Below are 15898 nucleotides of genomic sequence, written 5' to 3' on the forward strand. Positions count from 1 at the left end.
TGAATGCCTCTAAGTATGTATGTTGAAAAAAGCTGCTTCACGCACAAAAAAGTTTGTGTGCAACGATAAGTTTTTTCCTCCGCGTGTTACAAAATCCGCAGGATTCTCCTGGGTAGGAACAAGACGTCACCTGCAAAGATCTCCATGTATTCTGTATAACAACATCACGGTGTTCGACCAGTAGTATACAGAGACGGGTATCATTTGGAACGTGCAGCTGCTTCTGGATCCATGTAGCGAGTTTGGTCGGCTGCCGATAATTGTCCAGAACTCGTACGTACAGAACCAAGCCAGCGTGCGACATGGATTTGTTGGATATCAGGGAGCTGTTCGATGTGCTTGGTAACCGTCTTCGTTCTGCTGATCGCGGAAGGTCCATAAGTCTTTTAGGGGGATCTTTGACATGACGATCACGGGCGTTAAGAACCCCAATGGGTCAAAAGTACGCACCACTTTGGATAAGAGTGATCGTTTAGAATGGGTAGGATTGATCTTGAAATTGATTTGTAAACCATAGACGTCGTTACTGGGCTGTAGTACAAGCCAAGTGAGTGTCTGTTGTGCCTTTCGAAGATCGACGTTTTGCAATAAAATCAGCTGCAGGAATGTGACTTATCATAAGTATGGTATAAGCGTTGGGTGGCTTGTTGCCCATTTCCGGAGCTACGTGTCAGCTGTTCAGATAATATTCTGATATTGTTCAGATAATATTCTTGGTTTATTGAACTTTATTTGACAGCGAAAACGTTTGTATGCAGGCGGAGTATGTAGAAGACTGAGCTCAAAGCTAAGAGAGTTTGTCTCTCCAAACGCTCAGTACAAAGATGTTTGCTTATATAAATAAGCAAATAAATGAGCAAGTAGGAAACTATGATAGATTTACTTTAATCTTAACTATTACACTTGGTCTCGTTTAATGCTGCCGGCTGCGTGGCCCGACATGCTTCGCCCAGGTCAGGTCAGAGGTCAGGCTTTCAGCAGAGTCCTTAAGGTGCAGCAGACGCAACTTGTTCACCGACAGTCCAGGCCTTCGAGTTCACCGCATGAAAGGCTTCTGAAGTAACGTTAGATACTCTTTCTTCCACTTAGACCAGATGATTTGCTAAAATTAGGATACGCGTTGGCATGCATCCACGCGGTTGTAGTTGTTACTTGTCACGTCAGGCTCATGGAAGGTATCAGGAAGACCGCCGTTCAAGAAATGTGCTGGGGTAAGAACATCCAGATCAGCGGGGCTCTCTGAAAGTAATACTAAGAGTCTAGTATTAAAAACGGATGTGGAGAGGTCCTTGAATAACTATAGATGCCCAGTCTAGGTTGCAAAGCTGATAAATTCGCGGACGCAGCACTTTATCGGGGCCTTGTTTCGAGCCTCCGGCTCACAGAAATCGACTCCAGTGAACTGAAAGGTATGCGATCCGTCAAGACGGTCCCTCTGAAGATCCGCCATAATGGGTTCCGAGGTGTGACGAGGTTTATTCCGAAAACATCATATGCGTCTATTCGGGGAACAGTCACAGTCTTTTTTCACCAATAGGCCAATATTTGGAAAGAATTATACCAAGAAGAGCCCTAGGGCCGGTATGACGCTTTAACGAAGCTCAAGCGGCCTCTCAGTGAGACTAGCAGATACCCAATCTCTCTCCGACCCGATTAGAAAGGACGGTAACAGACCGGCAACTCGTAGAGCTCAGATGGAAGAACACCTCTGCAGAGAATGTCGGCTGGAAGCTGTCAACTCCTGAAAAGACACAATCCTATTAGCCACAAACGTTAAACGTTGAATATCGAAGGTTCAAACTCGAATAGCGATCATTGAATATTTTCGGGTTAGTTACCTCATGCATAACTCTAGCTAAGAGATCTGTACCACAATGCTCCAGCTTAGGAACAGTAATTGTCTTTAATGGAGCAACACGAGACTTCATGCAAAGTACACGCACCGTAGGCCTCGAGGATCGCAAAACCCATGATTTGCAAGATCTGCATCTGAGTCCAGCACAAAACGTGGGAATTCGACGGGACATATGCTTCCAAAGCAGCTGAAAATATCGAGCCACTTCTTGTTTTGTGCCTCAGGGAGGCTGGAATGAAGGACATCTTTTTCTTACAGTGCTGTGGCAGAAAGATTTTAAACTGTGCGAATAAGGGACCAAACAGGTCTAACGGATCGTAAAACCTCGCAATTGTGGATAATACAGATCGTCTACATGAGGACGATGATGACAGTAGAACAGCAAATTAAAACAACAGATGATTATGGATAGGATCATCATCAAATTTCAAGTGTCCTCCTTGGATACATCCTCTAGAACTATCGGAGTATTGGAGGAAGATTTCCTCAGCTTGAAGTGGCCTCTACCACGAATTGTATTGGTCTGGTGCATAATGTTTTTTTTTTTTTTGCATGGGTCCTACGGCCACACCTCCCGCCCAACCGACCGAGGGACGCTGCCGTGTAGCGTACAGCTCGATTCGCGAGAAGATAGACACGATATTGAAAAGAGAACAAAAACGAGGAAATTAATCTAATGTAAAAAAACTCTAATAAATATTAGTGTTATTAGGATCTAATTATTATTACAAAAGGTAATTTTTAGAGCGGGAGAGAGTGAAGATTACAAATAATAGGATAAAGTCTAATTTGATAAACCTAACTAACCAAGTCGGGACTCTCAACTTCACCTCGGATAAGCTTATATATAAGAACTTATCCAAGCATCGTTCTACGGTTAGCTAGGGAAGGTGAATTACTTAAAAGTAGTCTACTGGAATAAGGAGGTAATATACGGTTTGCATCCCAATTTACTCGCCGCAAGGCAAAAACTAAGAAGTTTTTTTATAGAAGATCAACAGGGAAACCTAATAGATTAAGTTTCCTTACTAGAAGGTAATGATTAACGGAGTCAAATGCTTTACTAAAGTCAGTGTAGTGATGTCATCTGTTTGAAGATTATTTTTGAAACCCTGTATTACGAAATAAGTTAGCTCCAAGAGGTTAGTGGTTGTTGATCTGCGTTTCATAAAACCGTGCTGACACGGTGATATGATTGATCTAAAAAGGTGCTGCAAATGAGGAGTGATAACATTTTGAAAAAGGTTTGGGGATAGCCGACAATTTAGAGATTCCTTTGTAATTGCTTGCATCCAGTTTGCTATCTTTTTTATGAAGACGAATCACAAAGAACAAAGGACACAGATAAGGTAAACAGTTTCAGTAAAGGCTTGCACAAGACTTCCGCACAGAATCTGAGCACACAGCCAGGGATTCCGTCGGGACCTGCCGAATAGACCGGTTTAACACGCTGAAGATCGTTAGGCAGTGAGCTTTCGTTTATAGTGGGGCAAAATATTAGATTCGACTTAGATACCGCATAAGAGTATGGCTGTTCGGAAAAATAGCGAGGAAGGGTAAGAACTTGTTTTTCGCTTAGTGTTAACGAAATTATAAAACTGGTTCGGATCCTGTGGGAAATGGAACTTACAAAGGTTTAAATAATTCCTGTAGCACTTAGCATTAGGCACGGTAAAGTTTAAACGAGTGCTTAAATATTTAGAGAGGATGGGCTGAGAACCGGTATTTTTAAATGTTGTATAGAGTCTGGACTTTACATTTCTTAGGTGTGTCAACTCTTTATTAAACCAAGGAGGTACACAAGATTCAAAAATTGATTTAATTGCGGTATAAAACATATTAATGGCATCAGTCATTATGCTGCAGGCTTTACTCCCGACAAATTAAAGCCAGCTATAAAATTGTTTATCCGCCGAAAATTTGCCTTGCGAAAACAGTGAATTCGCTTGGTTGACTTCTCTGATTTTACTTTTTATACAGTACCTACTACCAATGTCGATTGTCACCTCGAAATTAGGATGATATGGATCTTTAGGATAAGTAAAAGGTGCTACCCTGGACAGAAACACACTTTCAGGACTTGTTACAAGACATAGATCCAACAATCGACCAAGAGAGTTTCGAATTTTTCGAATTGATAATCACCTTATTGTGAGTTTGTTGACAGCTCCTAATTTGTCTCGGGCTGTCCTCACATCATTTACTAGCTTAGATGTTATCTTGGCTTTGCTGACTATTAGAATGGCAAAATCTTCGCAAATGCAATAAAAATCCACGGAACGCAAAGGGCTTAAAAATTAATTCCCGAGCTAGAAAATTGTGGTCGGTGAGAAAGAGTGATCACCACCAGCACCGGCTGAAGAAGAGCGGAGAAGTGGCCCTGAAATCATGACGATCCCTATCGACCCGTCTGCGGAAAACTCACCCACTTACGAGTCGCGGCAACAAATCGATGGCACTTTATATATGGGTTTATGCATTTACAATGCCAGCGATTATTGTTTGCTTTAGTTTACGGTCGGACTTTAAAACCAATCGATCACAATTGGCCAGTGACCAAGCTAGTTATGTGTGTCATGTGAACGGAAGCTTGGCTCACAGCTCTATCCCAACTAACTAACTTTCCGGGGAATCTTCCGCCCAGCATATGCTATCCGCTATCCAAGTCCCGGGGTAATTATGCGAACTCTCCGCGTTCCCCGACTCATTTCCGGATGTCACTTAACCGGATTGCGCCTGCGTCATCAAAACAAATTGCACTCCCTCGTGGATAGCACACAAATCTGATTAGAAAAACATTTACAAACGTAAATCGCATGTTAGCAACGACGTTATCCTGTCCGCAGGAAGGGGCCGTTCACATCCGAACCCACCCTGACATAATTTGATGTGTGAACTTTGGCCGACCCACGATGCTCCGCCTCCGGGGTGGGACTAATTTGATTGACGTCAACGCGGCCGGAAACTGTGGGAAAGGGAGGCGGACGCACTGAAAAAAAATATATAGAACATGAAGTGTTCCACTTAAGTGAATCGGCTGCTTGACTATCAGACAGTATAGCAATGTCCTTGCCACGATAGTTCCTTTGCAGATTAAACTCCGCACAGCGTCCAATAGCACAGACTTCAGCTTGAAAAATACTGGTGTATCTGCCCATTGATTCGTGGTATTTTAGCCTGGGGCCTACAATCCGTCTGTATACCACTTTATTGTTTGTTCTTAGACTTTAAATCTATATTATTTTTGATCAATTGGCACCATGCGAAAAATTCTTGTTTTGCATTGCCTTAACGTTATTATTATTTAAATATAGCTTAGAAATAGTAATATCCGAATCATAATATCACAAAATAAATTTCAAAAATTATTTTATAGTAGAATATTTGTTATTATCAGCTTGCGACGTGTGAAAAATTAATAAGGCAATGATTGTTGAGTGCTTGTGTCCGCACTTCGTGCCTCCCTCCAGATATATCTTTTGCAATTAACAGTTTTCGTATTTTTATTTATTTTATAAATTTTTATTTTCTACTACGTACTATTTTTATGAAATATTTATTTCTCAATGTAATGTCTTCTTTTTGCAAAATTTATTTTAATTTTTTAAATTACAGTAATTATAATAATTTCCTTTGTATTTGCTTTAATTATTTAGTATATTTATTAAGTCATTTGACTTAATATGATGTATGTAAATGAACAATTTTTATTATTTAAAATGCACATTAGATTCAGTTGTTTTTCAGTTTCAGTTTTTTTATATTCCAATTTGATATTTTTAAAAAGCGCGCAATTTTATCATATTGCTACGAAATTGGCCAGAACTCTAAATATGTTATGTGTGTAAATTCATTTATTCGATCAGGATTGATTTCGTCCCGAAAATTGCCTTCTAGCACAAGTAGTACAATTTTGGCCGTCACCAAAAAAGTGGCTGCATAGTGCCAAACCAATTTATGGCCGTTACGCATCTTGTTATTCTAGTGCCTTTGGTCATACCTATATATGGTGTACATACCTGGAAAGACTTTGGAGGTAAGTATCTCCGGCTTTAACCAAGTCTCTGTAAGCACTATTATATGGAATGCAAAGAGAAGGCTATCACAATACAATTTGGTTAGTTTGCTACGCAACCCTCTAGCATTTTGATAGGAAATAGTAATATTGGATGTTAGTTTTTTGAAGAAGATGAAGAGGAGGATAGTGCAGTGGACTGGCCACGTGAGGGAAGTTTAATTCCCACGGGCCCCTTTTTCCTATTTTTAATCTTAGCTTCGAACTCTTTTACCACCATACTATCCGGCCAAAAATCACCAGAACATATGGTCGAAAAAAGCTCATTAGGGACAGTTATCTTGAAAGATGATATGTCCCTAGCGTAAGAGAAGTTAAATTTTCCAATTTTATATTATCCGCTTTTGTTTTGTCTTGTATATATACAATACATCAGATGATCTTTGATCAGGGGAAAGCCGAGAAACGAGAATTTGTTTCTTTAGTGGATCCACCGCGAGGGTTTTCGGCCCTGCAGATTGTATTTCTGAAGTTCCAACTTGTGCCGGTAGTCCGGACTCAATGTTCCCTTGTGGTGGTAAACTAATCCGGACAGGTGGAATCACTGGTTGATTAGCCAGTGCAGTCAATTCGGAATCTTTAGCAATCCTATGGTGGGCTCCCTCAACAGCGGATTGATCCGATTGCTCGGATTGCTTTAAATCTTTTTTAGCTGCCGACCTAAGCAACATTTTCGTTTTTGCTGCGATTGACAGCTGATCAGTTGTGGAGTCCTGTTGATCATTTGCCCGTGGTTGCGGGGCGTTCGCCTTAGGCAGCCTACCACCAAGAGGCCTTTTTGCGTTTTGGAGATTCTTCATATAGATTAAGGCCATTAAACTGTGAATTTAGCGCGGAAAGCGGATCATCGGCTCGACGAAAGCTATCTCTAGCTACGCCAAAACTGTTGATCAGTTCTTTCAAGCCACCTTTAATTTGGCTCATTAACGATTTCATTTCGTTCGCAACCACAAGGCAAGCATCACAACAGTAATTCAGGTCCTTACCCTTTGCTAGGTCATCGCTTGTTCGGCCATTAAAGTCAGCGCACTTAGTATGCACCATTCTATCACATAGCCAACAAATCATTTTTGGCTGCTCAGGTATTATAACCTGGCAACAATTTTTATAAAAGCAGATAACATTTCTTATTTCCATGTTTGTTTAACATCAGACAACTGTGTAAACAACACAAGATCAAAACTTTCAAGAGAGCGCTGTTAAAAGAACCGCAAGAGAGCAGTCTGCACGCTCGGACATTTTAGATTTTGTGTGGGAGAGCGAAAGGGTGAGAACGAGAGAATGAATAGGTGCACAGTGCAGTTTATGTGCATACAAAAACAACACCAAACAGCACTGCGAACAACGCACGAAAGGGAGAGTTAACAAAACACAAAGACAACAAATGCAAAAGAGTTAGTTTATTTGTTTAAACTACTGCACAAATCACAAAGAATCACCCGCGAAGCGAACTAATCTTTAAAATTTAGGTTTAAAATATATAATAATAGAAGAAAATTTTTTAAAAACCTCGGCTGTTTTTACAAACAAAAAATAAAATTCGGAGCGCAAAAAAAAACACTATCGAATCGAGCCGTACGATACACGGCAGCGCCCCTCGGTCGGTTGGGAGGTGTGGCAGAGGGACTCGTGCGTAAAAAAAAAAAAAAAAAAAAATATGAGATCATTCACGTAGGGAATGATGTCTGCCCATCCATCGCCATATGCATATCCCTCACAGACAAGTAGGAATTATCAAATCGGCGATTATCAAATCGTTGTGGAATAAAGGTTTCCAAGGATCGGATAGTATCCAACGTAGAAGTTTTCAAACAAAACTTTGGGTGCTGCAACTTTCCAATGTTGGTAAGGTCCGGATGGCGGTCTATAATACTCATAGACATCGAGTTAAAGTCTGTTCAGTTCGCATAGCCTCCGCTGAAAGTTGGAAGCGGCAAGGCAGGAATGCAGGCGATCTATTTCGCGGCTGATGTGGATAACCGCAATTATTGGCGTGACACCATCGGAAAACGTGAAATTCGGAGAAAAATTGGCATTACGCTTGGCAATTTCCGCTCGTAGTTCTCACTTAAAATGCTGATAATTTCGTCAAGCTCCAGTTCCTCAAGCTCGGTGTAAAGCGTCTTGAAAGTTTTCCGAAGCTCGTCGATTTGTTCCAGCCTCAGAAGCAGCGTTGGATCATCGCAGCCGCTCAGCGTATCATTTGACAACGTTGTTTGCAACCTTTAAACCCTTTAAAAATAAGCAATCGTGAAAGCTTATAATCGTGATGGCTTACTTTATAAGTACAAGTTCCTAATCCCGACTGGCCAATTTCGTATACTAAAATCTTATAGTCTTGATCGAAGCATTATGGGTGAGGTTAGCATTCTGAGAAGAAGAAGCTTTCAGGATGATATTTTCAATTACCATTTTTGTTTTGGGTTAAATGTTTTTAAAAATAGTCAATACAGCTCTCCTATTTTTCTTGACGTTAAGAAAGCTTATTACCGTGTATGGCATGATGGCTTACTTCATTAGGGGAAATCTCTACTGCCGACTGTCCCATTTCATTTACCAAAATCTTGTCTTCTTGATAGAAGCATTATGGACGAGGTGAGCATTCTGGGACTAGGAAGCATACACAGGACGCCGTTCCCAACCACACGTATATGCTTTTGAGAATATGCAATACAGCAATACAGCTCCCCACAAATCCCTGTGCGGGAGAGCTGCATAGCAATAGCGAAGAAGGCTGGAGTGCGGGAGGAGTCAACAAAGTCTGTGAAGTCTTTGGTTGGTGTCCTGCGACAGGACCGTTCCTAACAGAGGTGCACTTCCTGGTATATTCAAAGGTGGTTCTGGGAAGATCTTTGGTTCGACCTAACGGACGATACACCAGCGATCACCTGTTTCTATGTGTAGCAATTAGACCGTGAGCGTCGACAGCTGTTGCCCACACCGGGGTGGCGTACAGCATTGTCGCCCGGTGATTATAGCGGATAGCGACCGGCATACTCCCGCTGCTTTCGCATAGGATAGGTGATCTCGGAACGATAGCGTTGTGTCAATCATAAGAACCAGGTACTTTATTGCCCGAGAGGAGATCACAGAGGTACTGCCGATTTCGATTGCCGTCTCCACAGTCATTGAGCTGAGCCACTGTTCGATAGCCCTGATGTTGCCTTTACACGTTTCATATGCCTGGCCGACTTGCTTGTCGACAACCAGTAACGCCACGTCGTCTCGCTCCTAGCACTCCTCTATTAGGCATTGAGCAATAACAATACATGTACGATATATAAGAAATAAATAGCACACAATGCCGGTAAACATTTTAAGTAAATGGATGTAATGCGGCACATTCGCGTTACTCATAAAACTCATAAAAAGTGTTTTTATATAAGCTAGGTATTTAACGCGCGCAAATAACAGGTATACAGGTATACATATTGTAATTTCATGGTACTTTTAATATTTTATAATTATAGTTCCTAAAGGATCGAAAGTAAAAAAGTGGATTTCGCAAGAAGTGGACGGCTTTATATTTATTTGGTATCATGCTGAACAAACAGAATTACCTTGGGATCTTCGTGTACCTATGGGAGAGATTGACGATGCATTTGTCTATCATGGACACAATGAGTTTTACATTAATTGCCATATACAAGAAATTCCGGAAAATGGCGCTGATATTGCGCACTTTAATGCTATTCACAAGAAAAATTTTATTAATGGCAGTTGGGTTCAAAAGAAAAGATTATTTGGACTTGGATCTCATCATTGGAAAGCGAGGTAATAAAAGAATTAATTCTTTAATCTCTACACTTCATTTATTTTGTGCATATGGTACTAATTTGTTTACTTAGTATAACATAAAATTTTGTAGGTAACAAAATTATTTTACTGCCTTACAATATAAGAATATTATTTAATAACTTGACGGGGACCAACTAAACAGATAGTTTTTAACTTGATATAAATAACTTGAAGAAGCGTCGACGAAGAAGCGGCGGTTTTGCGAACGTAGCAATTTTATTTCATTTATTGTTTATGGCTGGCACAGTTTTTCTAATGCAATAGTTATGCGTTGTTTTGTTTCAATTCATTGTTATAATGTTAACTTTTTTTGTTTTTTGTTTTTTTAATTTATTTATTAAGGCATACGGGAAGTCTTGGAGCCCCTTTGTGTCTAATAATTATCTAATAATTCAGCCCATTTGGTCTCGCTGGCTAACTATAGTTAGCTTTTTCAAATTTACAGTAATTTTATACAATTTTACAAACAATCACATATAACAAGTATGATTTAAGATAAGCGTCAGCTTCTGCTGACCCTTGTCAAAGGAGATCGGGAAATGAGATCCCTCGGTTGCCTTCTGTTGAGCCTCCTTGGTGGGCGAGGTCTGATTAGAGCGCTAGCCAGCCGATTTCTGTGGCGCTTCAACCTGACATGGTATCTACTCGAGTGCTGGTTTGTATCGTCAAATATCGTTGCGAGTTTCAGGTCTCTGTGCAGGGTGGTGTTTTGCACAAACCACTCGCAGCCGGTGATGAGTCTAGCTACCTTATTTTAAATAGCCTTGATCCTTTTGATTGGGCTGTCGCATGCCAAGCCCCAGATTTGGCACCCATACTTCCAGTTTGGTGCTAAGATCTGTTTTTAAATTGTCAGCTTGTTGGATAGCGACAATTTACTGCGCGAACAAAGTAGCCAGTAGTGCTTCGCCACCTTAGCACGTAGGCGCGTTCTGATGTCAGTCACATGCTTGGCAAATGTGAGTCTGCGATCCAGAAGCACTCCAAGATACTTTGCTGCGTTCGGTTGTGGTACGGGGGTTTCCACGATGTAGACGGGCGGTGGCAGTATAGCAGACGTTGTTGGATTTACTGCTATTGATGCCAATGTTCCAACGTCTTGCCCATTCCGAGAACCGGTCTGCAAAGTCCTGGATACCATCGGCTGCGTCGTGCTCGCATCGGGACCTGTAGGTGACGCACACGTCATCGGCAAATGTGGCCAACATTGATTTCCCGTAAAGGCTTACATCCGGCTGCGGCATGTCGTGGCTATACAGGCAGTAGAGCAGGGGGCCGAGGACACTACCTTGTGGAACACCAGCTGCCACGTTGTGTTCGGTGGAAATTGCTGAATGAAAGCGCACAGCGAACCTCCTTCCTTCCAGGTACGATTTTAGCAACCCAAAATATGGAGCAAGCAACGTCTGCTTGATTTTTAGTTGAAGTCCAATGTTCCACACTCGATCAAACGCTTCTCGAATGTCCAAGAAGAGGCTGTTACAATATTCTTTACTGTCGTAGGCAGTCAGAACGACAAGATAGAGCTGCTCGACAGTACAGTGGCCAGTACGAAAACCGAACTGGTGCTCAGGGGTAATGCCCTGGGCTTCCATAATCCTTACAGTCCGGACAGCAATCAGTCTCTCAAACACCTTCGAAATTGAAGGGAGGAGATTGATCGGCCGGTAGGAGGCGGGCTCCCTTTCCGGCTTGCCAGGTTTGTGGATCATGGAGATTATCCCGAGCTTCCACTGATAAGGGAAGTATTGCAACCTCACAATAGCGTTGAAAACCAACGTTATGTAGAGGATCGCTTGCCTGGGCAGGGTCTTCAATGTGGCGTTGCAGATGACGTCATGTCCTGGTGCTTTGTTGCTACTCTGGCGCACAATGACTTCGGCTACCTCGCAGGGTTCAAACGGCGTGATTGGCAGATCCATTTGAAGCGCTTGGTTCATCTGGTCCTGAGTTTCTTCAACCTGTTGCAGGCTGGCAAGCTTGAATGGTTGAAATCGCTCGGCGAGGTGCGCAGCGAATACGTCCGCTTGTCCCAAGTCAATCCGACACCATGCCCCGTTGCTATCGACTAGAGGCGCCTTCCTTGTGCAACGCCTTTAGTTTTGTGCATTTGTGAAACTGAACTGTTTAGTTTTGAATTATTATTTTCTTTGAGTGTGTTTTTTAACGTTTTTTGTTATTTTTTCCACAAAAATTATACCCGTAAGCAAAAGGTTTTACTAGATTATTTGAAAAGTAGGTAACAGGCAGAAGGGTGCGCTTCCGACAATATAAAGCATTTATATTCTTGATCATGATCAATAGCCGAGTCGATCTGGCTATGTCCGTCCATCTATCCGTTTGTCTGTCCGTCCGTAAGAACGACGAGATCTCAGGATCTATAGAAGCTAGAGAGTTCAAAATGATTATACAGTTTCCATGGACATAGGCGTAACGCAAGTTTGTTGCCAACAAATTTTAAATTTTTTCTCATTTTATTCCCCAATATCTATCGATATCCCATGAAAATTATGAAATTTCGAGTTCGCATTCAAAGTAGCTGAGTAACGGGTATCTGATAGTCGGGAAACTCGACTATAGCATTCTCTCTTCTTTATGTTTGATCGGCCATGGCAAAGCACAAAAAATACAAAAGTGGGGTTATGGCCGATATTGCTCACAGGTCAAGGGTAGTTTCTCACGACAACAAAAAAACCGAAGAATGCTAAATCTGGCCCTGAGGTGCTCCTTGATGAGACGCGCTCTATCCTCTGATGATGCGCTGCGGAATCATGAGAGTTTCCTATTGGTATGTTACTTTTCACACGCTTTTTATGCACAACTATGCCATTTTTTAACTGAGAGAAAATAAGTTGAATTTTTAAATGATGTATTTAAAGTTTTGACAATAAACTAAAAAAAAAGGAAAATGTGTACCCGAGTTGCAGAGTTAGTAATATCTCTTTTGTATTTTTAGTTGCATTTTGTATATTATGTAAGCTAACCTAAGCTAATTTTTTTTTCTAAGATGAGTTCATTTTCAGAGAGTGCGCGTGTAAATTTTCGAGTAAGAATTTATAAAAGTTTGCTTGCAGTCGTTTAATTCGAATTTCGAGTGAGAGAATCCGTGAGTGTATACCTTCCCTAAGTATTTGTGGAACATGCCACGCTTTCATTTCATCTCATCTGCGCCGGGAGATCGATCTTTCGCCGAGGAGTGAAAAGTTGAGTGAGTTTTATTTACGAAAAATTTTTATTGAAAATATTCCATAAAATACCCTGAGAAAATTTTACGGGATGGTTAATTTTTGATGGTGTACAAAATTAAAAAAAAAAAATTTCATGGAAGCCAATTAGTAAAAGTAAATAAATTTGGAATTTTTTTTAAAAGTATTTTTGAATTTTTCTCTCCATGTATTTACAAGAAAATAAAGAATTCGAATGAACACACTGCGAATAAATTATTTGTTCCTAATGGAGAGGCAGGAGTAGCCGATTGAATATAAATAGAGAATCCAACCGAATTTACTCGCGACCCTCTCTCACATTTTTTTTTATTTTTTCCTTCTCTCTTTAATAATTCATTACCATAGTAAAAATTCTCTTAAATTTCTATTTAGCAACCAGTACAATTTGACCCTTAATTATAATTTTCTTGAATAACGGCATAAATCTTTTTTTCTGAATTCGCAACAATCACAAAAAAAAACCCTTTGCCTTAGATTCCTTCGACTTACTTTAGTTCGTATTTATTTATCTACTTATTTTATTATGTACTTATTTTTAGTTATAAATATTGTTATTAATTATTAATCAACGATGAATACTGAAAATATGAATTACTAAAAACTTGAACACTGACTCTGCTGATGTTTCTCCAGACGTAGGGTACCAAAGGGGCCACTAGAGCCATGCTCTTAAGGAATAGGTAGGGTAGGGCAATCCGCGAACACGATTCCACCGGTGTTTCGCAGGCGAAAAAATTCTCAAGCTTTTCCTCCCTGTTCCAGAATTGTCCCCTTCCGAAGGTATTAATTCGCTTTTGTATACTAGCTCCTCCATTTTGTTGTTGCTGTAAGCACGCTCCATTTCTTAATCTTATTCATTAATGTATGTAACGAAAAGATATCTGCACAAGCAAGACCACCACACACAACGCCATGAGCTAGAGCCGGCCTCTAAAGCGTGCACCCGCAAGAACAGTTACTCTCGTCTGCCATCCCTTTATTTCGTTACACGTTACAGTTTGTAGGCAAAAGAGTCGGCATGCCAAAAAGTTTTTTGGCAAGTCGATAGAAATTTACAAGACTAATATTTTATAAGAAAAAACAATAGAGAATTATATAGACAAGTTCCCTGCTGTCAGATACCCGTTACTCAGCTAATGGGAATGCGATCGCGAAATTTCAACATTTTTAAATGTTTTTTTTTTTGTTTTTAAATAAAATGAGAAGAAAAAATTGGTTAAAAGTGTGGGCGTGATGAAAGAAGGGCCGTGGCCACAGAGTTTTTGGTAAACCCGATAGAAATTGGCAATTTGCGATTGGCAAAAAATCTAAGAAAAATCTAAACATATTTCAAAAGCGCGGGCATAGCAGTTTAGGGTGTTATAGTGAGCGTTCCGCGTCTGCGAATTCTTTAAGTCATTAGAAAGGAAGACCAGGCCAAAGCCCGAACCTGCAACTCGCTCGCTCTCCAGGTCTTTGCCTCAGGATGTTCCAGCACTTCCTCGTCCCATAACTGGGTTAACATTCGCATAAATGACTAGTGGACGCCTCGCTAATAAGGTCACCTGACCCAGTGATCATAATGCTGTCCGAAATCACGTCCCCCCATCTCCGACTGAACGGATTCAAAGTCTACACTGCTAATCACCGAGAAGGTCTGGCCAGAGGCGGCTCTGCGATTCTTATTAAAGAGACAACCAAACACTCTCCCTTGGAGCCCTTGTGCTGCGCCCACATTTTTGAAAAATTGTTGGATATTTTTTTATAATTTTATTAGTTTTGTAAATTTCTATCGATTTGCCAAAAAACTTTTTTCCACGCTCTGAAGCCGCCCAAAACTGCCAGGCCCAAACTTTTGAAAAATGTTTAGATTTTTCTTCGTTTTATTGTTTGTCACACACCCACACTTCTAAACAATATTTATTTATTTTTTCATTCTATTTCATTAAAAATGTTGCAATTTCGCGTTCGCATTTCCAGTAGCTGAGTAACGGGTATCTGATAGTCTGGAAACTCGACTATAGTATTCCCACTTGTTTTGAAATGCTTCCATAAAAAACATAACCATTGAACAGAATAATTTTTTTTTCAAGGTGGTCCCCATTGGTTGGAAAATTAAAATACTTAGCGGAAGTTAACCTAAATCATTATTTTAAACTATTTGGAAAGTTCGACTGTTTTCGTATGGAAGTTTCTGGCAAACAGGTAAGCCAGATGTATGTATGTTTTTTATGTTTTCAATCGATTTTTTCAGATTGGACCATCAATTGTGTGCCTCGAAGTTAATTCATATACATTTGGAAAAATTAAAGTTGTTCAATATATTACACCAATCGAACCTTTGTTGCAAAAAGTTGTTCATGAGTTTTACGGTCCTCGTTGGATTGCGCCACTTATGAAAATATTTATTTATGGAGAAAGTCTCATGGTAAGGAAACTGTATAAATAATATACTACATCAATTAAATCAATATTTGTATTCCATTAGTTCGAACGCGATATTAGCATATGGAATCATAAAGTATTTCATCGGAATCCTATCTTAGCTAAGGAAGATGCCTCGATAAAGAAGTTTAGGCTGTGGTTCTCCCAATTTTATTCATCGAACAGCAAATTATATTCTGAAGCAACCAATATTGGTTGGTAGCTAAATATGTTCTGAAATTTCAAAATCTTGTAAACGAATTTATAATATTTAAAAATTAAAAAAAGTTTTTTTCGGCATTTTATACTGGAAATTTCTCCGGACACAGATTGTCAGCAGGACAAGCGTGGCTTTGAGACTGACGGCTAAGTGGATATGGTGGTTAGACTTTTAAGCTAAAAAGTATATTACAAGTTTTGAAAAAAGTAGAGGACTGTAAAAAACACGAAAAAATTTATTAAACTAATTAATCAGTTTATTAAAACACCGATAATCTTGGTGGCAAGACCGTTTTAATATTCGTCATAACTTATATATTT

At 40.2% G+C, this 15898-nt stretch overlaps 1 protein-coding gene across 12 annotated transcripts in view; it reads left to right on the forward strand.

Moving 5' to 3' along the window:
- Positions 1–15898, forward strand: part of LOC117139879 (cholesterol 7-desaturase) — a 34942-nt gene that overhangs the window by 16618 nt on the left and 2426 nt on the right. For 2 of the 12 annotated variants that reach the window (XR_004459382.1, XM_033302538.1), the window contains exons 3-7: positions 9401–9704; positions 15028–15139; positions 15189–15362; positions 15423–15573; positions 15647–15740. Coding sequence is in view for 11 of the 12 variants with exons in the window: in XM_033302538.1 (XP_033158429.1) it covers positions 9401–9704; positions 15028–15139; positions 15189–15362; positions 15423–15573; positions 15647–15740 (835 nt within the window). In the remaining variant the exon portion in view is untranslated. Of the gene's footprint in view, positions 1–9400; positions 9705–12802; positions 12937–15027; positions 15140–15188; positions 15363–15422; positions 15878–15898 lie in introns of those variants that run through there. The other 10 variants (XM_033302544.1, XM_033302543.1, XM_033302541.1 and 7 more) reach the window with 7 other exon arrangements.

The sequence above is a fragment of the Drosophila mauritiana genome, chromosome 3L, assembly GCF_004382145.1.
Source record: "Drosophila mauritiana strain mau12 chromosome 3L, ASM438214v1, whole genome shotgun sequence".
NCBI classification, from domain to species: Eukaryota; Metazoa; Arthropoda; class Insecta; order Diptera; family Drosophilidae; genus Drosophila; species Drosophila mauritiana.